The sequence below is a fragment of the Plectropomus leopardus genome, chromosome 4 (assembly GCF_008729295.1).
Source record: "Plectropomus leopardus isolate mb chromosome 4, YSFRI_Pleo_2.0, whole genome shotgun sequence".
Taxonomy (NCBI): Eukaryota; Metazoa; Chordata; class Actinopteri; order Perciformes; family Serranidae; genus Plectropomus; species Plectropomus leopardus.
The window spans coordinates 25,254,978-25,282,837 of NC_056466.1; the positions used below are offsets into that span (position 1 = coordinate 25,254,978).

Below are 27,860 nucleotides of genomic sequence, written 5' to 3' on the forward strand. Positions count from 1 at the left end.
AACACATCCCTACCCGCAAATCTGTGTAGGCTTTGAGCGATAGTGTTCTTAAAAACTGAGGTACCCGCTAACTCATCATCACATTTGAAAGTACATCTTTTTTTAAATATTTGAAAGGATATAAAGTACATTGTCTCTACCTGCCTGTCAAAATGATGATATCACTACACCTACAGCCTACAATCCCAGTTTATACAGTCTGTTCTGCAATATCTGCTGCCACCTGCCTGTAAATTATTAAGGAATGACAGTTTTGTAATGCTAGCAGGAACAAAGTGAGACTGATGGCTGGACTCAGCAGTACAGTACCTGGATGAGCCGTAGCTATGAATTCTAGTTACGGTGGCTTGACATTCATCATGCTTCTCTCTTGTTCATTTGTAGTTGGAAAAGACTTACTGGTTCCCCACATGCTATGGCCTATTCATCATGACATACTGTGACATTTCAACAGCTGAACATTCATAATATTATTTTCTGTTTGTATGTCGTCTATTTTTGTAACCAAATATACTGAAATATACTGCTGGTAAAAAGGGGGGTAAGGTGGTGTGGTTGATTGTAAATAAAATAGGCAGAAAATATTTTAACATTATGTCTTTTTTCAAAAACTTAAACTAAATGTTCATTATGGATACTTTGCTTTGGTTAATATTAAATTGCAGTACTAGTTTGAATGGTGCACTAAGTCAAAATGATAAATTCTGTATGTAACCATAACCAGTGCTGGTTTGTAGCAGTGTTTCAGGACCATGGACAGCTCTATTGTAACACAGTGCTAGACGGTAAGGAGCTCTCCATGGTGCTGAAGCAGCAACTGTTGGTCTTATATTGTGAGAATGTGGTTGTCAACACTGTTTCTCAAGTTGACAGAAAATGCACACCATAACCTGTAAATGTGCTTCTTAGATGTGCACTGGTGTATTGTGGTCCAGCCTCTGTTTACTGCAGCTATGTAGTTTGGAACAGTCACACTGAGACTGTGTTTTGATACAAACACACTGCCTACTACATACTCAACTTGTCCTGCATACTGCCAACTAAATGAACCATCATTAATAGATCACACTAAATCATACTCAAGCAGCCTAACTGTATCATTTGTTGACAGCCAGCCAGCGGCTGTTACATCTCCAAAAAGGTTGTAGCAAATTTACAAACTGACCACATATTGGAAATCTAGATAGTTACTTTCTTAACTGAAAAAAACTTAAAAACCTAATAAAGTGGCATATTCACAACTTTTTGCCTGAATTAACATCTCCACTGTGGCAAGCCGGTGCACAATCTGAAGAGATACAGTTCACCGTGGGGCAATTCAGTATGTCTACTAAGCTCTCATCTCACACTCAGAAGTTCTTGCTAATTTAGCAGCTTTTGCATCCAGATATTTCTTGTGTACACAAAATACGCACACTATAGGTGTGAAAACCTTACATAATTGTGTCGTACTTCAGGGTTTCCCACAGATTCATTAATCTGTGGCTGCCTGCCACAAATATTGATTTTATATTTCTGGAGCTGGACCATTCATTCAGAGTGGTATGGGGACATATATATGTTGTTTGGTTAATTAATTACACCACACTCTCAGAGCCCAGAGGGCGCAGACAGAGTAGCTGAACATAAGCGACAGTGACATAACAATCCAAGTCTCCTGTTGCTACCATATACTAATTCATGCTGTATTACACTTAGGCATGAAACAACACAATGGTTGAAATGTTTTAGCACAGTATCTGCAGAGTCATATACATTCATGTATGCAGTGCAGTGAGACTCTATAAAATAAAAAGGCAAACTGATAATAGATTGCTTGTCATCATGTGTGGCTCTGTGTGAGTAAGATCTGCAAAGTAACACTGCTGTTTAGTGCTGCCTCAAATAGATGTAAAACCTTCCTGGGGTTAGCAGTTTCTTTCTCTCCTCTCTCTGTCTCTCCCTCCGTCATTATGTTTGTTTCTCTCTCTCCCCTTGAATTCAGATTCAGTCCCATTCTTGTTCTTCCAATATCATTGACTTCTTTTTCCTAGCAACCCTCCCTGCCTCTCCTTCTCTCTGGCATGCTGCCTCCCGCTGAGTCAGTATCTGTCAATCAAAAAGCCGCCACTGTTTAACACAGCCAACAACAACAACAGAAGACTCGAGCATGGGTTTTTTCTCCTCCTGAAGAGATAGATGGAAAGCATTGTGGAAAGAGAGTTTGCTGGCGATGCAGCCTTCCTTGTTTTTACAGCTCTTTGAAACTCACAACAAAAGCTGATGAGTGAGTGTGCCGTTTCCTGGTGTGGCATGTAGGTGGTATTGCATAATATTACACAACATAAAGGGGATTCATCATTCATGAAATACATATTTCCCAATTAAACATCAATGCTTGATTCAATAAACAATTGGAAGTTTTCAGTTGAGTGCATATAATAGTTCCCAATTATAGTAAATGGGAAAAAAGGAAGAGTTAATTTCATTATCACTGTGGGAGTCAGTTAACGCTGATTAACATAACAGTCCCTCTCACGTTATTGTAAAGGTGACGTAGAACCTCAAAAACAACAGAAATAAATCACATTAAATAAATTCATCTTTTGAGGGCTGACGTATGCTGTCATCTACTACTTTATTTACACGTAACCTGCTTGGAAAGATCCTTGAGAAATACGGGCCTTTAAGTTATGCAACCCATTTTCAACCACAAAAACATGTCAACTCCTATCTCCACTGTCACACGCAGTCAACTCTTGTATTGAAAGCCTATTACAAAATGTTTGGCGCACAGAGGAAGTCTTCACTCTGCTAAATCACTGTGTAAATAAAGCTAGTGATGTGGTGACACTGATTCAACAAGGGACGTCATACTTCAGTTACAGACCTGAGAACAAGAAGATCGGCAGAAAGGACGGAAAGTGAGAGCGGGAACAGAAGTTATACTGAGGAATTTTTGTGTGTGTGTGTGTGCGTGTGTGTGTGTGAGGGTTGTTACAGTAGAGACGATAAGCGCTGTGACTTTGAAAAAAGGACGAGAAAATATCTGTCTCTCTCTCCTACTGTGTTATTTCTTAGAGGGGGTGGAACAATGGTATAGACGCCTGTGTTTATGTGTGTGTAGGAGATAGTGACACTTAAGAGAGGGAAATGCAGCAAGGAATCACATGGAGGGGGGGGACGATTTCCAAGGGCAGACACGCTGTGAGAAATGTGATGGACGCCTGCTGTAAGTGCGTCACATGCTCGTGTGTGTATGTATGTGTGTGTGCGTGTGTGTGTGTGTGTGTAAATCTTTCCTGGTGACAGAATCAGCACACAGGCTTTATGACCCTGCTCAGTGAGCTGGCCTCCTCCATCATCACCACCACCCCCCAGCACACATTAACACACACGCGCACACACACACACACCCCACACCCACGCATACAGTGCATTTGCCTTATTTTTCCATGTCTTTTTTTGTGCTTACTCTTTCAACATCTTTCACTCTTGAAATATATTAACTTTAAAAGTTTGTTTTACAGTATCTTCTTATCTTTAACACCAAACAGAACATAAATACTGGATGAACTTTATCTGAGTATTCCACCATGTTTTCATATGCACCCACGCTTGCTAAAAACATGACTACTACTACAACTACTACTACTTCTTTAACACTGGCAGTTAAAGGAAGTCTACCTGGTGTCATAGTGGTTAAAACACCTGTCATATATACTGGATTATGGCAATAGAACTCATGCACCTATCTCTCCTCCATTATTCATGTCCTTGTATCTACTGCCACCATCAAGTAAAAGAAAAAATACCCCAAATTATCTTATCAAAATGAGTTAACAATACAAAAAAGCCTGTGTGTTAAAAATGAACCTCACTTGCAGCTGCCCTCCACAAACGGTTGACACAAAGACACCCACAAACATGCAACATTTCTAAAATTTTGCACCATATCATGCCACTTTAATCTATTCTTTTTTAATATTATTATTTTTCATGATGCTGCTTAATTTTGTAGTCTTCTCATGCCTTTACCTTTACTGTTGTTTACCTTACTTACCACATAAACTCACTACACTCATAGTCTGGTACCAAAATGGACTCATGGACTCACCCATGAGTCCATGAGTCCATGGTACCCACCCTACCCCTCTAATGGTTCTCTAACTTAATTTAAGCCTTTTTCTAGTTTTTCAAGTTTTTGTGAAATTACTCAATATAACGGCCTTCACATACTATTTAAAACAGATCTCATACCCGTGTTGTATGTAGATATGAATTACTCTGATTAGATTTACACCTGGTGCTTCTGCTGTGTCCAAAGTGAGAGCTGATTGACAATTAACTGCTCTGTTATTCTCAAACAATAGTTGTTGCTGTTCTCCCCCATTTAAATAGTCATTGCTTAAAAAAAAGGCTCAGTTGCAATATGAATTTCCAAGTTTTGCTTGTATACTTTTATCTGACCAAATAAAAGCAGACTCTTGGTTTCATTAATGTCTTGAATATCCATAAGCTCTCTTACAAGCAGCTTAGCTTACTAAATGGCTAAAGGCTGCTACCTTGCTAGTTTGGAACAGTTGAGCTATTATATCTTTCCGCCCACGTAGTTGTTGTATGTGGATTGAAAACTCACATTTACATTTGTTTTAACTGTGGTCACAGTGTGAGTCTGACCACCTTCAGCACTGGTTTGGCAGATCAAATCACAATCTGTCCTCAATGCATTTTGGGTGCATTTACACCTGTGCTTTAATGTGACTGCAGTCTGATCACACAGAACACAGTTTAAGTGAGGTCTGAGAAGCCCAGCCATTACTAAACTACACTACTGCACTGAAATGTACAGTACAGTGTTAAGTTATGCATACTGCCCACAACAGCAACATTTGCACTAAAAGTCAGTGCAAAGGCATGAGTCACTTTCTACAATAGATCGCTAGCACAGAGCCTATATTTCAACACGCAGTATTCTCAAGTGTTAACAGTAGACACCCACCATCCTACACCGCGCTTCTAATTTATCCATCTTTAGTATTACCTACACCTCTCCCTTCCTCTCACTCACTTTCTCCTCCCCTCCCTCCTCCCTTTATCTCTGTTGGCATCACTCACTCTACTTGCATTTCTTTCTGACTTCTAATTGAGTTGTGTGTTGTCAGCCCAGCAGCCCTACTCAAAGCTCCCTTTCATGGCTTTGACTAAAGAGTGTATGTGTGAGTGATGTGTGTGATGTATGTCCAGCAGTCGCTCATGTCCAAGTCCCTCTATGGAGCACTCATATATCAACCCCTGAGCCCTGCACAATGTAATGGAATGAGCAGAGGCTGGCTGACAAAGAAGGGATGAAAGAGAGAAAGGGGGAAAGTGCTGGGAGATAAGGAAATTAGTGACAGTGAGACAGCCAAATGATTGCATGTGACTCGAGGTATTCACGTCCTCCTCTACTTCATTCATCTTTCTCTCTGCAGTTGTAATCTCCCTCATGCCATCCAAAAAGGAACGCCCAGCTCCTTTCTGAAATGCTTTTGTCCCCTGAAATGGCTTTTCCAACCACTTTTGTCTAATGCAGTTCTCGCCATTATGACAATTACGTCCTTCCATTCAGAGAAAAACCCTCGATACATACAAACTTAAAATTCTTCTCACTCATAGAACCTTTAGAATGATCTGACGCTTTGACTGTGGCTGAACTCCAATTTTTTTAACTTGCTGTTTACCTTTTCAATCCCGCACTGACTTGCTTTTGAAAATGGTCTCTCTTCCTCTACCTCTCTCTTTTTCACTCTCCTTTCTACGGGAATCTAATTTTAAATCTGAGGCTTTTCATCGAGCTTTAATGACAGTTCGAATAAAAATTAATGACCAGTTTACCTTCAAAATTAGGGCCAAAACAAACACAGTAGTAGTATGTGCTTTGCAAATTGAAATATTTTCCTCTAGGAGAGTTATGCATCAAACTAATCAAAATGCTCAGTACTAAAATGCAACATTAAACTCTAAAAAAATTCTAGCTTACAGCACAGGTTGTCTCCTATCCAATCTCCAACCAACAACACAGACAGACACTGTAATTCTTCATCAACATGTAAATATAAATCTATGTTAAAGCAAACAACAATAAAATCTTAGCACAGGGTTCCAACACATTTTTATGGACAAAACTGTCAAACTTTTCAATGCATTTTCAAGGACCCATATCAAAATGTCATTGACCATTTACAATGTCTACCACAATCAATGCTCCGTGTCACTAATGGAATGCAAGCAGTTGTGGGAACAAGTGGCAGCCTCCAAGGCAGAAAAATGAAGCCAATGCAGTAATGCCAAAAATTGCAGTTCATCAACTGGCCATTTGAGGCTGACTCAAAAATGGAGCTGATGCCCGTAGACCCCCATGTTAAAAACATCCAACTTTACAGCAGAAATAAACTGAAAAAAATGTTTGGTGCCTGGTACAAAAAATGCTTTGGTTTCTGTAGCTAATGTCAAGATTCATGATAACTGTACAGGGGGGTGAATGTTTTTATAACTCACCTATTTACATGTTATTAAGACTTAAAGTTGCATATATTTTAGGTTGGGGGCATTTGAGTGAGAGGCTGTCTGCAAGTAGACCCTATTTGTCACTACAGTTAGATGTGCACCAGGTAGAATCAGAATCACAATGATTCTGATCAGAATTTGATCACCTTGGGTTCCAAAAAATCCAACATAGATACAACCAAAATGCTGAACTCTAGTCCCCAAAATGGCAATCCACAAACCCAATGTTTGATTTTAAAGTAGCTACATCCATTACTTATACAGTCTATGGTGGGGCTAAAATAGTCTAAAATAAAGAAATGTAAGTGACAATAAACAAAAGATAGTCACACATTGGCTTATATTAGAGATAGATCATGTCAACAGCTATAGAAAAAAAAGCTCTTATGTAGGGCTGGGTAATATGGCTTCAAAATAATATTGCGATTTTTTTAGGCTATATCACGATACACAATATATATCTCTATATTGTTAATGCCCTTTAAACTAATGTTAACTGCTAAAATAAAATAAAAAATATATTGAATGTACTGCAGTTACAATATAGTTAAATAAATTAGCTACTGTCCTATACTAAAGTTGAATACACTACTGTAATAATAAAATGTCAGAAAATACAGTAATAAGGGAGTTTAATTAAGTACTTTTATGGTAAAAAAAAAAAATTTAAAGTCACTGTCTGGAGCCCTGCAAAAGCACTGCTCTGTGTGTGTGAAGGTCTGTGAGAGGCAGAGAGCCATAGAAGAAAGCAAGAGAACTGAAATCCTGGTGGGTTATGAAAACGACATGACAGTTTACTGGATGTTCGTGATATAGTCAATTTTATATACTGCACATGGAAAAGCCGTGATACCTTGTTTATATTCGACATATTGCTCACTATACAGCAACAATTACTGTCATTATGCAAAGCAAAATTCCATGACCTTTCCAAAGCTTTCAACAACCTTACGAATTCCCTGATTAGATAATAGGCCTAACAAATGAGGATGTAAAAGTACATGAATCTTCCAGCTTTTCCACGACCAAGGCAACCCTACAAATGTGGATACACAGTAAAGATTAAATTATTAATTGTCTCTGTTGGACGCTCGCTCTCTCCACATCTTTCCCCTTTTTTATCAGTTCAGTTGGTTCTGTGAAGGTGTGGAAATGCAAAAAATTGTTGGTGTTCAGAAGCCGTTCCCTCATTTTATCACTCATCTTCCCCGTTCTGTCTGATGTAATTTCTCTTTCTTTATTTCTTTCTGTCTTTGAAATAAGAAGGAGCACACACACATGTTGTGGCATGTGCGCAGCTTTGAGTATGTGTGTTTTTGTCAACAACATGTGTGTAACCACCCCATATATACTGTCTTCTTCAAGGACACCCTGGCCTCTACCGCTGTATTGGCTTTCAGCCACTTGACTTAAAGCTTTTTTCGTTCCGCTGCATCTTGCATACTGACAGTGTATAGGAATAGTACATCAGGTGAGAAGGACATGGGTGTTACATACACACATGCACACACACATATACTGATGAATGGCATTGCTGAAAACTCAATTGCAGCATGCACACATTACATGGGTTGCTAGTGTGTGTGTCAGCAAAGCAGTCAGAGCTGAGTTGCTGGTTTAAAAGCTGACATGGGCGTATGGCCAGATGGACGGAAATAAATTAGCTAAAACAGAGGTCAGGAGAAAGCAAGTGTAGATAGAAGCTTGTGTACTGTGCCATTTCCTTCGTTATAAGGTTATAAACATATTCAGACACACACCTTCAGAGTCCAGTGATTACTAGGTAATTGCACTATAAAGAGCAGAAGCATTTAGCACAATATTCAACTTTAAATTCGGGGGACAATAATATCCTCACAGATTGTTGTCAATGTGCCATACCAGTTCTTTAGTGTGTGCAATGTAGGAAAAAACTTACTGGAATTACAAGATTGAATGTATTCTGTGCCTTTTTGTCAAAAATCCCAAAATATTAAGAGAGGCACATACTCAGGGTTCTGAAACTTGGACCATCAAACTTTGGGCCTTTTCCAGTGAAAATTACTTAAATGATGAATTAATTATGAGCATATTTGCCGATTGTTAGAGCCCATCATTACTTATCTAATTGCAATTTGTAGCACAAGGGCCATAAATGACATATAATTTGTTTTTGGTAACTCCACTGTACACTACAGGTGATACCAGGGCAACGTCCCAAAAACTGTATTTAAATAACATATTTTGGGTCTCTATTTTCACCTACAATAAATACCCAAAAAGATACACACACACCACACACACGTGTACACAAATACACCTGTTTCTAAAAACAACACACAGATGCCTCTTTCTCAGCATGCAGCGTTGACCTGTGCCTGCTGTTACTGTGGTGATATGATTTATTAATTAGTCTGTTGTTTGATTGGCTTGTTAAAGGACAAATCTAATGAGGTACTTGTAGATGAGAGAGGTGGAAGTGATTTATCACTGCAACCAGTAACCCCACAAATACACACAAAGATTAGGGTACCCGTGTATGAATAAACACACACATACACACACACGCGCGCACCAACACGCAACACTGATTTAATATTCCAGTCAAACACTGTTGACCCTGAACCAGGCCAAGATGTTTCCATTTCAGCTGTGGGGTCGCAGCAGGCCCCAGGTATGTATCTACAACATGATTTGGCCCAGTCAGACAAACAGTTTAGAAATAATTAAACAGCAACAGTTGGCTGAGGAAGATGGTTAACTGCACTGTAGCATAAACAATGATACCTTTTTTTATGCAAAAACTGACTTTTTTAAGGCATTGCAGTCTCTTTCTTGGGAATTTTAAGCATTAAAAATAGAGAGAGTAGCATCAAGGAAAATGCTGATTTGTTATGTTGCAGCTATAGTGACTGGAAAAATCAAATAAATGCACAATGCAGCCTTTAGTGTACCAGGCTTTCAGCTAACTCTAATCTTAATACACCCGTAGCACTATGAAATGCTCAGGATGGATGGGTCAAACAAGCATAGGACTTTCAACCAGGAGCGTGCTGTTTGTGTAGCATGTGAAACCAGAAGTCAACATCACTTTAACCCAAGCCATGTCCTTTTATTCTAAACCTTACAGAGAACACAGAATTAAATTTTACATTTTGCATGGTTTATTTTGCTTAAGAAGTAGGGTGGTTTTCTTCAGCCACAAAGGAACATGTACTACTCTAGTCCAGTCCAGTATTTCCAAAAGAATGAATCTCCAATTTTTTATTCACATAGTTTACACTGGATAGCAAAAATATGCAGTGAGAATTTGGGATTTTAGTGACATTGTGTGTATAGCATGCATATCAAACTGGTGTTACTGTTGTTTCTTAATCTTAATCATCTGTGTTATAGAAGGGTCGTAAATTGCCGTGTTTGAACAAAGGAATCTGTGGTGGTTGACAATGACTTCTGTTCAAAACTGAGCAAAGGCACTGGAAGTGATTCACGTCACACCACATTTGCAATTTCAGATATCAAAATCAAGTCCATGGGGCATTTGAAAGGGCTGAAAGATATGCACCCCAAATCAGTCCATTTCATTTTGTTGATAGCTGATATGATTAGATCATCCTATTTCTATAAAGTGTCAAAAATCCTTTATCTTCTTATACTGTTTTTTCTCATTCTTATGGTGTTTGAATACAAAGTTGGAGATGAGCAATGAGGTGAAGGTTAGGCTCCTCTATTCATCATCACCCATTTACTTCCCTCTCTTTGACCTCCTCAAACAGCATAAAGACTTATATTTTTCTTCATTGCCTGATACATACAAAAGCATTCTCTTTGCCTCATACACATGCATTATACATAAAAAAATACATACAGACACTCAAAATGTGAATCCCCTCGCTGCCCTTTGAGTATCAAACAGCCTAAGAAATGGTGATTTCATTGAATGGCTGTTGAATCTTAATAGATTTTTTTTTCTTGGAGTTTTTTTTTTATTTTGCTTTTTGCCTCTTTCTCTAGTGGCCATAAAGACATTTTGGGATTTGTCAAAAACAAACAAATAAATAAATAAATAAAAAACAACCTCTGACATGTTTTTTTTTCTCCCAGGCTCCCACTGTGAGAATGTGTGGTTTGTGTGTAGGCGAGTGTAAATAAACTTTATGTGTGCCAGCCATTGACCAGATACAATGGCTCGGTGTACGTGTTAGGGTACACAAATAACCTTTCGAGGGTGTATTTGTGCATTTTTGTGCATCTCTCTTTGAATGTGTGCAGCCCAGGAGGTTGTGTGAATGTGTTGCAGAATAAATAATAAATAAATAAATAATAATGTGCATGAGAGTTATATCTGGCAAGGCTTATTGTCAGGTCTTTTAATTAAAGTGGTCCCCAACTGAGAGGAGAAAGCGAGAAGGAGGAAGAGACAAGGCAAGAACAGTTGAGGGTAAAACAAAAGCAGGGAGGAAAGAGGCACAATGAGAAAAGAAGAAGAGACAGAAGAAGTTGTGATACGCTGAAGAGAAATGGAAAAACAAAGGATAAGGAACAGGGGAAGTAAGTGGCGGGTAGGGGATGAACTATAAGGGGGCAAAGTACCAAGGATGTATGGAGATAAGGATAGAGAAGGTAGGAAAGGAAAGAAGTCAAGTTGGAAGGAGAAGACTAAAGGAGAGTACACAAGAGGAAAGAACATACCGGAGCTAAGGAGCTGGAGGAGAAAACAAAATGGGAAAAACAAAAAAAAGGAAGATTGAGGAGTGAAAACAGCCTGCGAGTTGAAAGATGAGCACTAACTTCATCTCTACCTCTGCACTGTTAGGGCACAAACTGTGTGTGTGTGTCTATGTGTGTGCGTAACAGCAATGTGATCTGAGGTCTTCAGTGTCACTACACTGCCTGTGCTGTGATAGCAACCCATTCATCATCTGAGCATCTGGTGCCCTTGTAACAACACACACGCATGCACGCACACACACATGCAATCACACGCATGCATGCACAGACAAACACACACAAACTACATCCTGAATGTGTCGGCTCCTCACTACCTTTGTGCCCTCTGTCCCTCCAACCAGCCTTTGATAATTGTTTTTGTTTGTTTGTCTTGTTTCACTTCCTGTCCCTCCCGTCTCTTATTTTGATTCTCTCTGGTCTCCTTTACTCCATCAAGCTCAATCCATTCAATAATCAATAATCTCATGACAGAGCACAACATACATTACCGCATGAGCAAATTCATACACTGCACAAGCACGACACACATTGCTTTCTGGCCAACATAAAATGTAATAAATTACTATGTAGGGCTGCGCAATATGGCTTAAAATATGGCACCATATTTTTAGGCTATATAGTCTTTCATAATATATTTCTTGATATTTTTAAATCTTTAAACTACTGTCGACTACTGCAATACAAACTGATTAAAATTACCTACACTACAATAAAACTAAATAAAGTAGCTGGCGTTATGATAAGGTTAAATAAAGTACATTTATGCTAAAGTTCAATGAAAAGTTTCAATTACATAAATCAAAGAAGAAGCACTGGTGCTCTTTTTTTGAAGCACCCAGCTCATCTCAGGCAGGAAGTGTTGATGTTTTTATTGTAAACTTGAAGTCAACATTTAGCTGTTAGCAGTTAGCAAAAAGTTAATCTGTTACTGCAGCGCCTTTAAACTTGAAGATTTATTCACTGTGAGCAGGAAATAAACAAGCAGCTCTCCTGTTAAATTATTAACAGTAATTGCAAGTTGCGCTGGTGCTTCATGGACGCAATAAGCAACAAAATAGCAGCGTTAGTGCTCTGGACCCCTGCAGATACAAAAATGATATTTTCACCTGCTCAAACACCATCACTCAAGAGGAGGAAGTGGTCCGCATGGGCAAAGGTGTGTGTGACCTGTCATCTATGAGAGGGAGAGAGCCATTAGGGAGCGAGAGAGCAGAAACGCAGAAGTGAATCTCATGCTGGTGACTTAAAAAAAAACAACACAACAGTTTTGGTACAAGCTGCAACACATCTAGTAAATTCAATATATCGCCCATCCCAAGTGCAAAGTAAATATCTCCAAGAAAGTCAACAACAAGTAACCACAAATAGTGTTTTCTCCTTAGACACTATTGCGGGAAAAGGGAAGACTCCTCCATGGCTTTGACCTGATTTAAGTGGGGGAAAGCAAGTCCCTTGTCTACAGCACAAGAGAAATGGTGTACAGTGACAGTGAGCTTGTCTCAAACACCACATATGCAGCACTGCATGTGTGAAAAGAAGACAAAGATCACTGTTTCCCTGGGAAAGACTGCTAAGCTGTAAGTGAGCATGAAGCCAGAGTTGAAATTCGGGAAAGTCCACACCTCTCAGAGCACTAACAGGGAAATCAAGAGTGTGATCAACATGTCAATATGAACCACCACGTAGGGTACTGCCTGAACCTGCACCGATCTCAGAGGAAGCCAAAGTGAGAGTAGGTATCCAAAGGGGAGCTGGTATTAGAGGAAGAGAAAAAGAGGAGCTCCGAGTTGGCCGAGGTGAAAGGAACTTGACCCTGGCGAATGAGAAGCTGAAGCTACTGTAAAGAGAAGCTCCACTGGGTTTGTCCTGTTACCTCTACTTCGAAACCTGACGGAAGTAACGAGTAGAAAACTCAAGTGTCAGCTCTCAGATGATACAGCCACTTGCAGAAGGGTACAACTGCACTCAGCCCTTAACTTAACCACCACAGCCTGATCCTACAGGGGAGGAAATGGAAAAGAAAGGAAATGTTCGGTAGGGGTCGACAGATTATCGGCCTGGCCAATTATAGGGGCTGACATTTGGTACTTTGCAGATTATCTGTATCGGCGTTTTATTTTAATGATTGCAAGTAAAATAAATTGATAAAGAAGTGTGTATTACCTCCACCGACACAGAGGAAGGCAGTCTGCAATACAAGCAAAGAAAGTGTCAATATGGGAGTAACTTTTACTTTGTGAAACCTCAGGGAGCTATGTTAATTCATTCATTTTTTAATTGAAATTTCCACTGAACTTTATAGTAAAAGTTGCTGGGAACTTGCTGTTCGTGATGTTGAAAGTTTCTGTTTTTGTGGGATTTTGTTGTACGACAAATTCTACATTTTGAAAGAAATATTTTCATTTTTATTGTAAATGCTTATCGGTTCCAAATATCTGTTATCGGTCTCATTAAGTATTAAAAATCAATACTGACCTTGATCGTTTGACCCTTCATGTTAAGCTGTGGTGGGTAACTCTGTCATTAAAAGCTGCTACTTTTATTACTGCTACACAATAAGACTACAACACAGATAGCTCTATTAAATCAGGGTTAGGGTGTTATGAGTTTGTTAGGGTAAAATCTTTAAATTGTAGCAGAACAAAGGATCTTTAAACTTTTTTTGCATGTGTTAAAAAAAGGACTCAGTTGTCAGAGCTAGAGTAAATAAATTGCTAAATAGATCTCCTCTTATGTGCAGGTCACTCTAGTTCAGTCCAAACACCGGTTATGCAAACCCATTTGAAGCGCTCTCAATAACGCAAAGATCACCACCTTTTAATTAAAAGCAGGACCCTTTTACAATGTTTAAGGCAGGTAAAAAAAACTGGAGAGAACTCATGAACCTGGTGAGCTTTACGTGCATTATAAAATGTTTAGGAGACTAATAATTGGAACACATTGGTCTTTGGATGATTAAGGATGCAGCAACCCCACAATTTTAAGGACCTTTGAGTACCACAGGTCACATTGAGATAATTACATGTTCCCAGTGCACAATGTGGACGGATATAGCAGCTTCCTGTGTCCTCATGGTAACAGGCTTTTATCCAAACGAGCATTTCTGTGGAAAACATTTATTAGAATAGAAGTATCTGTCTGAGTAATGGTTTCACAGGTTTGGCCTCTTTTCATTTATCCACATAAAACTGTTGTTTATCATGTCGTTGACAATTAAGAGCGATAGCTTTAGCTTTTTAGTTAAGTTCAAATTTTAATTCTCAAGTGCATCTGAGGCTTTTGTTTTCCAGCACTGATGCTACCCTCAGGTCATATTGGTAAAACTGTCAGAATTACTTTTCAGTAAAAAAAAAAAAAAAGAGCATACATTTTGTTAAGATTTTGAGCTTAATTTTAGGTTACCCAAAATGACTACTACAAATGAGTAGTTTTGAGATTCGGGGTTAGATGTGCAGTTACACAGTTTAGAGATATCTGCTTAGTGAGACATTCTGTACAGAAAACCAAATGTTACAGCTTTTAACAAATGAAAAATCCAGTATGTAGCTTCTACGCTATTACATTGCGAGATCTGAGACAGCAAAATTAATTTAAATGTTATAATTTATTTGGGGGATTTTAATTAGATATAACTTTTGTTATCATCTGTATTCATTCATTCGTTCATTTATTGTCTGTAACCGCTTGTCCTCGCAAGGGTCGCGGTTATTTGTTGTCACTTTGAATTCTAGGATACAGAATCAGACAATTTCACCCTGGGAAAAAATTTAGTTGTTAAAGTCAATTCAAAACACAGCAGACTGCAGCGAGCTCTACCACTAAATAGAACATTTCCTGTAAGTGCTATTTTCATGAGCAAATGCACTGCAACAAGTCAGTGCAGAGAAAATAATGTGACTAAATGTGATCCAACACAAAATCTGCTGTTTTGCCTCAGTGTGCATCTGTTATGATTGTGTTAATTATGTCCCTTTCATGTTCATGTTATTTAGTGAAAACAAATATGCCTCCATCAGTGTGCATTCATGAGTGCTTTTCCATAAGTATATGCTTTAGTGTTCTTGCATGTGTGAGGCGGTTAGAATGCGTTTTGAGATATCTGTTCCCAAAGCAGCAGCAATTATCAACAAATCTGGGTTAGACAAAAAGAATAAAAAACTGAGAGAGCGCTGGTAAGGACCAACAACATTCATACGTACAGTAAACACACAAACACAGAACTGATTGAGTGCTGAGAGGGCTGTTGGCACAACACTAGAGACAAGAACAGAGCGACGGAGAAACCAAAGGGAGGAAGCAGGGATTCTCTGTCCTTAGAAGGGGCATTTATCACACAACTTACACACACAAGCACACACGCACAAAACCAAATTTAATCCTGATACTGTGTGTATTACACAGCTACAGTGGAGGAGCTATCAAAATTTAGATATTCTTTGCAATCAAAATTATACCAAAGTTAAGTTCTTGGAAGAAAGACAGAGGTATGTTGGTATGTTTGAAGATATAATTAGAGTTGTCCCTTCAGCTGCTGGGCCTCTGAAGGCATCAGGCTGGTGTATGTGTTTGACTGACAGCTGAGCCAGCAGGGGAATGGACATACAACATAAAGACACTCACTCTAAGTGGGGTTTACAAGACAAGGAACAGACAGCGTGATGTTAGCAGTACTACTGAAAAGACCACATCCATTTTGCAATAGATCTGTGCAATCTATCTGTGCAGGCTATTTCAGCTCTTCACAGCTGCAGACTGTCTGACCTGCAAACCGGCTGCCAACGTTACATTAGTCAGAATATTTTCCCTGGTGGACATTTCTGACTGTGTCTATTCAACAATGCCAGAACAAAGGATGTGTGTCCATGTTTACAGCTATAACAAGAATGAAGCTGTTCTTAATATATTGCATTTAGAAGAATGTGACAGATGGGGTCCTGACCTCTGACCAGCAAATTCTAATAATTTCATCCTTGACTCAAAGTGGACATTTGTGCCAAATTGAAAGAGATCTCTTCTAGGTGTTCTTGAGATAACATTATCAATTTATTGTTGAGTCCAGGTCAACGTCTGTGCTAAATTTGAAGAAATCCCCTCATGGCGTTCTTGAAATATTACGTTCACAAGAATGAGACAGATGCAAGGTCACGGTGACTTTGACATACAGCAGTGTTTTTTTTGGTGAAAGAATCAGCAAGGAAGCTAGCTTTTTGCAACAACATCAACAACAACATGACAAATGCTATGTGGAGGTCCAGTATCCAGAGCTAATAATACAATGCCACATTTACACTCCATGGTCAACTTTTCCTCTTCTAGTTTGACTAAACCCACATCACAGAGACTTGCTATGTATCTTTTCTTTCTAAATAATTTCATGATGAGTCATAGGGATTTTCACTAATAAAAACTAATGCACTGATAATGATTATGAAGATTACTAGTTCAGTCCCCTTATAATTTTATGGCAGCAGGGAACCTTCAGGCATGCCCTCGCTGATTAGAGATATTGATGTTAAGAGTCTGACACTGAATATTACCTTGTGTTACATTAACATTATTACAATATTTATTTTTGCCCTCCTAATGACTACCAACGTATGTAATTATAAGGTGTGTTTATTTGGTATGTTGACCAAATGCAGCATAACAAGCTCCATGAGATACCTTTACTGGACGGACAGGTTTACTTAAAGGTTCATAATACGCAGGGCTCAGCAGCATGCCGCCTAAAGGCCATAATCACCCAAGTTATTGGCTTAATTAACATGGGTGAGATGGCTGTAATGAAAATAATTTTCCCTGCCAGTCCCTGAGATCCCTGAAGTGCCAAACTTATTCTGACGAGCACTTTAAAAAAAATAAAATATCAGAATCAGACAATGTGCTGATTTCTGTCTGATATCACAAACTGATTTTTTGTTTTCATTGACAAAGTGAACATGCGCAAAACATCAACTCAACAATAAAGTCTTTTCTTATTTCGCACAATGAATAAATATTACATACACTGAAAAGCATTGTATTTTATATCTCCATCTGCTAGTGGGCCATCATGATAAGAGTATGCATAATTTTACTACAGTAGAGACTTGATGATCACTAAAATTAGATGGCGAAAAAGTGGATATATATCAATATCAATGTCGGTTCGCAGCCAAATGAGTTGTTTATATATATATATATCATTGTTATAAACTTATCATATCAGATATTGAAAAAAAAAATCCAGTACCATGCATCCCCAATTTGAGCAAAGACGGAGCAGCAGAATGGCTGACACAGTCAAAGTTGGGCTGAGACTAAAAGTCGGCTCTGACTCACCTCTACAGAGGCTGCTGCTCTCATCCATCGACCTGATCAGCTCTGACCCGATCAACAGATCAATTATCGACCCCATGATTTCTCAAACTGCTGCTGAGCGGAAAAAGAACTCATAAAGAGCTCTGTACACGAACCCACAAAAACATCTACACGTAAATTAGATTCTAACTCTGTGAGAAACACTGTACTGGATTGCACTGCTATCACTGTAGACCAGCTTTGCTTTGAGACACCTGACTAAACAGAAATACCCTCATATAATTACTCACAAGCAACAGCAGCTTCTTGGCTGTGAATAAGAAAGATAATGTCCAGTCCCACTGCCCGCGTGCCCTGATCCACATAAACATTGTAATTAATGAGGTTAAACATGGCGCCATTGTCCTGGCGTCTATTTGCCTTGAAACACCCTCTCTTTAACTCAAAATGAATTATTACTTTGGAGGCAAAATGGCTGCTTTCCCAAACAAAGTGACATGCTGGGGGACAGTGTCAGCCCATTTTAGCTGGTCTCTCTCGCGTCAGACACAAGCATGGCACAGGGAAGGCTACACTGCAATAGATGGTTATTGCAGTGCAGAACAACAAGGAGGGCTTTGAAAGATATGAGAATATAAAATGAAGGCTGGGAGGGGAAGGGATGAGGGCTGGATCAGGACAGAGACGTAGAATGCATGGCAAACACACACACACACACAAACACAAACATACACACACACACAAAGTAGTCCAATGTTCCAGCTCATTTCAGCACAACATCATCCGACAACAGAGAAGCTTCAGAAGTGTCTGGTCTCATACTGGTTTCACAGCCATGGGAAACAAAATCAAAAAGCCAATTTTCTTGCAACTCTGGCCCCAAACACAAACTTTCCTCTGTGTGCAAAGGAGAGAACGAGACAGCCGGGCCATAATCAAAGCAATGACCTCTTACCCGGTCAGCGGAGACATGCATGGTCCATCAGCTCTAATTTTCCTCTAATGTATTTTTTGTGTATGCACATAATTTGGCACACATAATTTTACGGATGCATTTATCCAAAGAAATTTCATGAGTGCCAATTTTCAGCGAGTGCATCTACAGAAGGGACTGCAACTGGAAGTGACATTAAAGTTTCAGCATTTTTTTTTGCAAAGAGTCTGTCTACTTAATTAATAGTTTTGAAACCTTACTGCATATGTGGTTTTTTTTTTCAGCTGCATATTCTTTAACCCCATGGCTAGCAAACTGCCTCCACAATCCAAATTCACTCATACGGGATTCTACTGTTGGATTTTTTTCCTTGTGCCACAGCTAAAACCTTGTTTACCATGTTAAAATTCCTTTTTTTTTTCAGATTTGCTGGAGTACTCTGCCCCTAAGGCTGCTCCTCTACATCATTAAATGTTTGTTTTCAGGAGCAACAATGTTTTGGTCTGTCACCCAGGGGTCCTTATCAGTAACAGTAATAGCATAAAGCATAAAGCATAATGCTTTTGTAGGAATGTAACTTGTGTTCAGTCAGAATTGTTCTCGCTGTTGTTTACATTGTTGACTTCCACTGTTGATTTTGGCGTGATGGATCAGTTCTCAGCTACTTGGTGCTTATCAAAAAGCCAGATCCTCTGTGGACATGGATCTGTTCAGTGTTGTCTGCTCCTCTGACAACGTTCTTTAAAGTTAAAATTGACTTACAAATTTCTGCTGTATCACACATTAATATGACAATTAACAGTCAATGAATCAGCATAGAGCTGTGAGAATTAGGGGTGGGGGAAATAATGATTCACATAAGAATACGGATTCGTAATCCATTAAAAAATCCTGAACATCGATTATAGACTATATTTACTAAATAGAGTCTATTCTCAACCCTCTTAAATGTTTACCATTTAGAAGAGTCTTAATGATTTTGAGACCGTTTGTCGGATCGTCTTACTTGTTTCTCCCGGTGAAAGCTGCCGGCTGTGCCGTTCAGAAGGATCCGCATCGTAGCTCTTTCAGAAGCCTCAGTATCCAGCCTGGGAATTCGGGTGTTTTTAAGGGAGCTTGTTCAATAGATCCATAATGACAGATCCGATATTGGGTGTCTTCCGTATATATTTTTATCCATATTTCGATGATAAAAGTACATTAGCATCGATGCTAAACGCCATATTGATTTCCCATAGTTCCTTTAGAGCGAGGTCAGAGGTTTGTTTCGGTCTTGTCCACCAATCGGAAGACGGCCCTGCGCTTTGTATCCGCTTACGTAGCCATACGTCATCTGGAGCAAACTGCACTGTGATTGGCCTAATCCTACCGTATCTATCGCTCTGTGTTATTGGTAGCGCCTCGTGCATTAGAATAAACACTGGTAACCCCCATAATAATAATAATAATAATAATAATAATAATAATAATAATAATAATAATAATAATAATAATAATAATAATAATGATGATGATGATGATGATGATGATACTACTACTACTACTACTAATAATAATAATCATAATAATCATAATAATAATCATCATAATAATCATCATAATAATCATCATAATAATAATATTATTATTACACTAATAATAATGAGACAAGGGTAAATCAGGAGACAGTCTAACAAGCAGCAGGGCCTCATATGGATGTAAACTCTGTGTTCACTGCAGGCAGAGCAGGCAGGAAAACCAGCCCCTCTCTGAAGTGTCAGGAGTGTGATGTGGCCCTCTGCAGCATCACAGATAGGAGCTGCTTTGGAGAATAGCACAGAAAATGGGATGATGGGACTTTTTTTGGAAAAGTGTGTCCATTTTTTAAACTATATTAATTACAATGTTTATTTTTTACTTTCTGATTCCTAACACTTAGGAGAAAGGTTCTACAACAAAAAAGCTTGTACATAATAAAACCTCCATAATTTCGTGCACACTTTGCTTTCATAACATAATATGCCACTGGCAAAACAGACTGGAGTACATCCTAAAAATTACACCTCCTGTATTTTGAATCGGGAATCGATTTTGAATTGGAAATCGTTTTGAATAGAAAATCGATTCTGAATTGAATCATGACACCCAGAATCGAAATCGAATCGAATCGTTAGATAATGAAAGATTTACACCCCTAGTGAAAATGTGAAAAGTGGGAGTGTAAAGGGTTATTGTTTCAAAAATGAATTGAGCATTTTAATGTCAACAACATTCTACATATTTCCTGCCTACAAGTGTAGCCTCCCGCTGTGACTGCCTCAGTTAAATCACAAACACAACACTCTCTGATAAATAGAAATACTTTGTAGTGAGAGTGCAATTAGTAGCCTAATCACATATGATGCATTAATATAGTATATTGTTATCTGTCTGTGGTAGCTATACAAGGCATATGTTGTAAACTGAAATTGTAGAGACTACAGTGGGATTCAAAACTTAATAACATATATAGTGTCTTTTAAGAAAGGACTTCAGCTATCTTTGTGTGTGTTTTGTTCCATTGTGTCGCCCCCTAGTTTTGCATTAATTTGATAGAATAGGCTAAGGCTATCTTTCTTAGGAAACCTTATTTTGATCAGGCTGAAATTCGTGTTCATAGAGTAGACAGTCAACCTGAGCCAAACAGCAACCTAATACACACCAGAGCAAAAGACTCTAGACAACAACCACTCCCTGCTCAAATCTCTAATCAAGTCTCGCGTACCAGTTTGTCCAACAAGTCACCAAACAAACATGAAAAGTGCGCTGCAGTTTGTAGGCTGAATAGCTCGTTAGCTGCTCAGCTGCAGTACAGTAAATCACATTTAAACATAACTGAGAGTGTCACTGTGGTTACATGCTGGAGCAGTTCTTGCAGTACACCTTCCCATGCCATGACAGCTACTGTGTAATTTCACTTACTCGGCCTGTCACTCACTGTGGGGCAGCACCTCGTGCAGCCTCCCAGCTGTCAATTAAACACAGACACACGCCCCCCCGGCCAGATGAGACAAAAAAAAGTACTATTTCTGATATTTCCCCCAAAGACCCCTTTTCTTCCTTTTAAGAATAAAACTAGGCTATTAAAACACACTAAAATTGTCATATTTTTAATATAAAAAATGAAGGTATGATTCAATATAATTCCAGTAGGACTAGGCTATATCACAGACATTTGAATTTCTTCACCATGTTTCTTTCTTCACCATGTCACTGATATCTTCATGGTATATATGCAGAAAACTTATCTCCACATCAGCCTTTCGTTAGATTTTTTTTTTTTTTTTTACACTTCACACTGCTGCACAATGCTGCAATTCTTTTGCAGTCTTGTATCATATTGATCTTCTGATTTTATGATTTATGCTTTTGCTCTTATTGATCTATGATGCTGTCTACATTCTCTATTCATTACCTCACTACATATACTAAATAAAATGTATACTTTTGCTCCACTACATTGACCTACACATCTTAGTTACTTACAACAAAAGAGAGAAGGAAGGAGGGAAGAAGAGTGTAAGAAAGGGACAGACAAATGAAGCAATAGAAGTGAAGGAAAACCTGGATTTGGTTATTTTAATCCTTCAAGTTGTAAATAAATAAATATATAAATAATACAAATAAAAAAAAAAAAAAATTTTTTTCTTCAAGTGAATTATAAGCTATGTTTTTAAAGTTGTGAACATTTACCGAAAAGATAAACTTCTCAACATTTGGACCAACTGCTTTTTGTCAACAGCATTGCTTGCACTTTTACTTTCAATACTTATGTACATTTAATGTTGCAAAATTAGTTTTGACATATACGGTGCTATAAAAATAAAGTTGTTATTGATAAAAGGTAGCAAGCAGGTAAGTTTAGCAAGTAAAACCATTCTCACTCCATGTGTTGGTAAAACAGTATGCTATGCCCTTTTGTCCCTTTTTATTCAAATGAACATAGTTTTTGTCATCTCCCTTTATCACTCCTGCATTTTTTCAGTTCTCAGTTCTCAAGAGTACAGACAGAGCAGACAGGTATTTGAATCATAACTCCAAATCACAATTCGACTACTGCTTGTTCCCCCTAGTGTGACCACAGAGATTTTCAAACAGTATTTGGTGTCGCCAAATGGAAATGTGATCTTTGATTCATTTGCCTCCTCTCCTCTTTCAGCCATCCCTCCTCTCTTCCTGCTGTTCCATCTCTCGTTAGAAAAAGGACCCAAAGCTTGGCAGAGGGGAGAGGAGGTAGGGCTGCAGGGGTCGCAGCTGGTACCCTGGATGAGGACCTGGCATGAAACAAAAAAAGAGCAGAGAAAAGGGGAGATTGAGAAAGAACAGAAAATAGGAGATGGACAGATGGAGGGTAAAATGAAATACAGGGCTGGAGGGAGGAAGAGAAAGGGATAACGATGATGAGACTTCAGCTGGGCAGAATGAAGCTATTGGCTGGATAAAAGTGAAAGTGATTGGGCTGAAAGAGTTATGGAGGGTGAAAAGAGGGAGAGAGAAAGAGAGATGGATAGAGGGGATGGGCAGCAGATGGGTACACCCCTGTTACTCTCTGCTGACCACTCGTTTTTTTTTTTATCAAAGAAGGAGTCTTAGGCACAAAAGATGCAAAGATGGACAAAGTCAGGAGGCAGAAGGCAATAATTGTGCACCTTTGTTATCTCTCATTCTCTCTGATTCTTTTGGAACCATTCAAAACTAAACAGCCTGTCTCACCCCACCGTCCAGCCCCCGACTGTCTCTACCCTGTCCTCATCTAACAATCACATGAAACAATATGGTGGAACATTTGGGGACAGTTTCTCAGATAAGACTTGTGTTGTCGCTTTTGAGACTTTTTACAATTGCATCATAGCTTAAACCTGTATTACTTGAATTTTTGGCCACTTGGGAGCAGCACAACAAGTGCTGAACACTATATTAACATATTATCACCTCATTAAGTTGTTTTGGTAAATATTTAAGTATGTCGATTGAAGTGTGTCGAGTGGTGTAATGTAACGAGGTAATAACACTGTGTTACAGTTCTTAAGTTTTTTTGTTTTGTTTTGTTTTGTTTTGTTTTGTTTTTGTGCAGTATCTATACTTCACTTAACTTTTTATATTACTGTCAGTTTTCACTTTTACTCCATTATATTTCCTAAATAAAATGTATCAAGGGACAGTTGTGAGAAAGACCACTTTTTTTGTCTTCAAGTGTAATGGACGCTTCATTTTTCAGGTGAACATTTTACTTTCAATACTGAAGTTTATTTAATATCATAATATTACTTTTGATACATGAGTTTAGTAAATATCAGATACTTTAAGACCTTTACTTAAGTAATAATCTATTAGTTGACTTTAACCTCTTCCAAAGTCATTTTCTGGAAACATATCTGTACTTTTACTCAAGTAGCTTTCAGGTATTTAATTTACCACTGGTCATGAATGAAATGGCAGAGAATCTCTGGTCATGTCTCTGGCCAGGGAGAGGATTCACTCTCCCTTTAATGAGCTAAACATCTGGCTCTTTAGCTGATAATGGCTAAACTATGTACATCAACTGAATTCATCGAGAAATTTCCCCTATTAAAATGCAACAATAGATGAATTTGTTGCGTATAAACAGGTTGTACCATGTTTTATATTTCTGACAGTAACTGTGTTTACATCCTTTAAATATACTGTGATAAAGGGGCACTGTTTGGTTAACTCATAAATTCATAGAAGTGTAAAATTATCCAAGTAAATAATGACTTTGTTTTGCTGTGTCTCACGAATAGGAGAGGCCTTGGAATCAATGCTTTCAATTATTAAGATAAAGAATGCAACCACACTAAAAAGAAAGTTTTCACAATAATCACTTGCTGGATGTGCATTACCGAGAAAACTGAGAGTCTCTCTTTCTTTTTTTGTATTGTCACTCACAATCTCTGTCAATACCGCAGCCCTGACATGTAGTTAAATCATCGAGGAGGTGTATGTGAGCTATGAGCCCCGACTATAGGTGCTGCATAGCGGTATAACGCAGGAGTATTTGCACTCACCTTGAGAGTGAAAACAGTGAACTTGCTTGCTGTAAAAGCAAAGGGGTGAGCTGAAAGATGCTGAGACACTCTGCAGAGCTGAGGAGAACTGCAGAGTCAGACCATATTCTCTGTGGTTTCAACATTGCCTGTGCTATTTAATCCATTGCTTATGTGAAACTATTGAATACAGCGGCTTTATTTTGTGTGATTTTTGAAGTGGGATTTTGGTTGCGAGATCAGTCCTAGTCACTACAAAGGCACTCTTTGTCAGAAGTTCCTTATTTCATGCAGTGCTGTATTACGAGTATGATGGTAGTTGTAGTACATTTATTCCAAGCAAAAAAAGTGAACATTAAACTTTCGGTCCAGCAGAGGATTTTTCTCAGGTAAGACCTTGCCTGTCTACACCTCAGTCTCCCTTCACATTTCACACACACACGCACACACACAAACTCTCCTATCAGATGTACGTAGTTGGCAGTCATCCCAGACATCTGTCTTTCTGTGGTCAAAATGTGCCAGACTGGACCAGCTCAGCTCAGCCCAGGGTCAGCAACATACAATACATCATAAACCTCTCTCTGTCTCTCTCTCTGTGCTCCACCAGCCCTCGCTCTTCCTCCATCTGTCTTTCCCAGCCACTGTCTCCTCCTTTCTGTATCTCTGACTACAAATGCAGCCCAGCTCAGGGTCAGCTGCATGCTCTCCTCCCTGTCTGTCTCTCTGACTCACTTCTCTCCTGCTCTCCATCTCTTATCTTTATTTATTTATTTATTTTTTTTGTTTTGCACTATCATCCCTTATGGTTTGCCATGTGTTTCTTGCCCTCTTGTTCTTTCCCTCACTCTACCTGTATTGGCTTCCCTCTCCCCTTCTCTTGCTTTACTCCATCTCTCTCTCCCTCTCCTTCTGTTCTGTCTACTCGCCAGCAGAGCCCCAGGGTTAAAACATGCTGGCATCTACTCGTCTGGCAGGTGTGTGTGTGTGTGTGTGTGTGTGTGTGTGTGTGTGTGTGTGTGTGTGTGTGTGTGTGTGCAGTGTGGAGGCGGTTGCTTCATTACACAGTTGACATCTGTACTATATGTGTATGCAATTCCTGTATCAGTTTTATATAAAAATGTCACATAACATATGAGAGATGCCAGTTAACCAGCTGTGGGGGCACTGCATGTGTGTGTGTGTGTGTGTGTGTGTGTGTGTGTGTGTGTGTGTGTGTGTGTGTGTGTGTGTTGGTGTATTGTGTATTGCTTCTGTGTGCGCAATACTGTATACTGTAAATGTGTATACGAGGACTACATTTTTCCTATTTGCTTGACCCCTTCAATATACCTTGTGGTTTTTTTTAGTAGAGCCATGGAGCGAGGTTTATTTTCTGCAGGTTAAAAATGATTCCCAAAATGAGGAGGGATATGCATTCAAAGTATTGGCATCTGGTTGTATTTATAATCTACCACTGCAAATAGTGTATGATATTATACAACAGATTGTATGATATCTTACAAATTAGCACCTCTGCCAGTTAGGATAGGGTTTGGGAAAAGAATCATGGTTGGGCATTTGTCACATTATGTACTTGTAACCTAAAGTTAACCCCTTTTGTTGTTATGTAGGTTAGGTGTAGGAAAGTACATTTAGGTAAGTTAGGTGTAGGGAACTAAATTTACATAGGCTAGGCTTGGGTTTGATTTAGAAAAGCTTTTAACCTTTTTACTTAAGTGGATTTTTGCTCTTTATACTACTTCCTTCTTTACTCCAAACAGCACATTAGTCATGTGATCACAACCTTCACAATAACATATAAACAAAAGTTTGGTTCAAATTTTGTAGCATCCCTTTTGGTAGATGAAAACAAAAGGAGACAGGATCTTATTTGGGATATGTCTTTTCGGGGTTGTGCACTTAAAAGAGGGGACAGAGGAGGTAAAGCACAAATCTTTTACCACAAATCTTTTAACAGTATTAAAATTAAAATAAAACATTTTACTGTCATTGTTTGTACATTTGGCTGGACAGGTACAAGTACATGACTATATTAAAGTGTTTTTTTTTTTTTAAGGCTGATACTTTCTGGGACTTTGTAATAAGTTGTAAAATATTTACTTTTGCCTACACTCCTGAAATCTCACAGAACATGGTAGGCCATACTTGTTTCCCACATCTGACTGTTCTCATATTTGACTCATTGTGTGTTAGTACCACTGTCATTATCACGCGCTTCAGTATTTCTATTGACTTCCACGGACAATGGTCCATTAGTACATCATTCACTGGCATTATATTGCCCTTGAGCATGCATCTGATAAAGCACAATATAAGTTGCTTATTTTTCCATGTCTTTATTGTGCATTGCTGGTATTCCGACCATGACAATCACAACAGACCAGGAACACTCCCACTACCACGGTGACCGTAACAGTCCAGACACAATCAAACACACGTTAAACCACTAAATGGTTAGGAGAGTCAAACCAATAAAATACAGCTGTTAACACTTTTAATCTAACTCCCAGTTTTGAACCCAACCCTGAATTTATTTATTTTTATTTTTTTAAAGCAGAACCGTGTTAACAGCTCCATTGGTACCATTACTGTTGAGAAAGGATTCTTTTACGTCCTAAATGAAAACAACATAAAACCATGCCCTGACACACAAACACATGCTCGTAATTAGCACCATGGTAAGACACACACACATTCAGATACTGAGATGCATCAGGCACACTCTTGCACTTCTCTACCTAACACACACACACACACACACACACACACAGTGATTAAAGACCAAGGCCATCTGGCGCTGTAAAGACAGCGAGGGGAAATCACCCTCATGGATGCTGATGCAAGCCTTGAGACATGTCCTTCCTTCCTTCCTTCCTTCACCGCTTCCTGATGGCATGATGGCATACACGTCGTATCTTACCTCCCTTGCTTGTCCTTCCTTGTGAAACACCACATTAAATCAATATTTTCCATATTTCCTCATGTTTTGAGATGGTTGTGGTAGATAACCATAACCAGAGTTTGTTGCCAAGCAGGTTTTCACACACAGGGAATTTGCTTTGGTGTATTGGTGCATAACCTGTGTACCCACCAGGTAAGTCTTTTCAGCCAGCAGCACTAAACAGATGCTCAGGGAGATTGCAGGTACAGCAGTATTCCCTGCTATTGCTATGAGACTCATGACAACGTGTATGAAGCACAGTAGTTAAAAGTTATTAGTATTATTCATGCTAAACACTGAATCTGTTGGGATTTAACATTTAAAACAAAAGGAAGTAGAAGTCATTCCAAAAAAGGGAGATTCCCAGAAGGAGGCTGAAACTGCAAAGGTGTGTAAGAATCAGACTTTATAAATAGGCTTC

The 27,860-nt window shown here is 38.8% G+C and overlaps 1 protein-coding gene across 2 annotated transcripts in view; it reads right to left on the reverse strand.

The window, feature by feature from the left end:
- Nucleotides 1–27,860, reverse strand: part of LOC121942392 (zeta-sarcoglycan) — a 404,536-nt gene that overhangs the window by 203,905 nt on the left and 172,771 nt on the right. The window contains exon 1 of one of the 2 annotated variants that reach the window (XM_042485585.1): nucleotides 19,479–19,584. The exons of the other annotated variant lie outside the window; for it this stretch is intronic. Coding sequence (XP_042341519.1) covers nucleotides 19,479–19,529 — 51 coding nt within the window. The 5' untranslated portion in view covers nucleotides 19,530–19,584. Of the gene's footprint in view, nucleotides 1–19,478; nucleotides 19,585–27,860 lie in introns of those variants that run through there. 2 annotated transcript variants of the gene reach the window in all.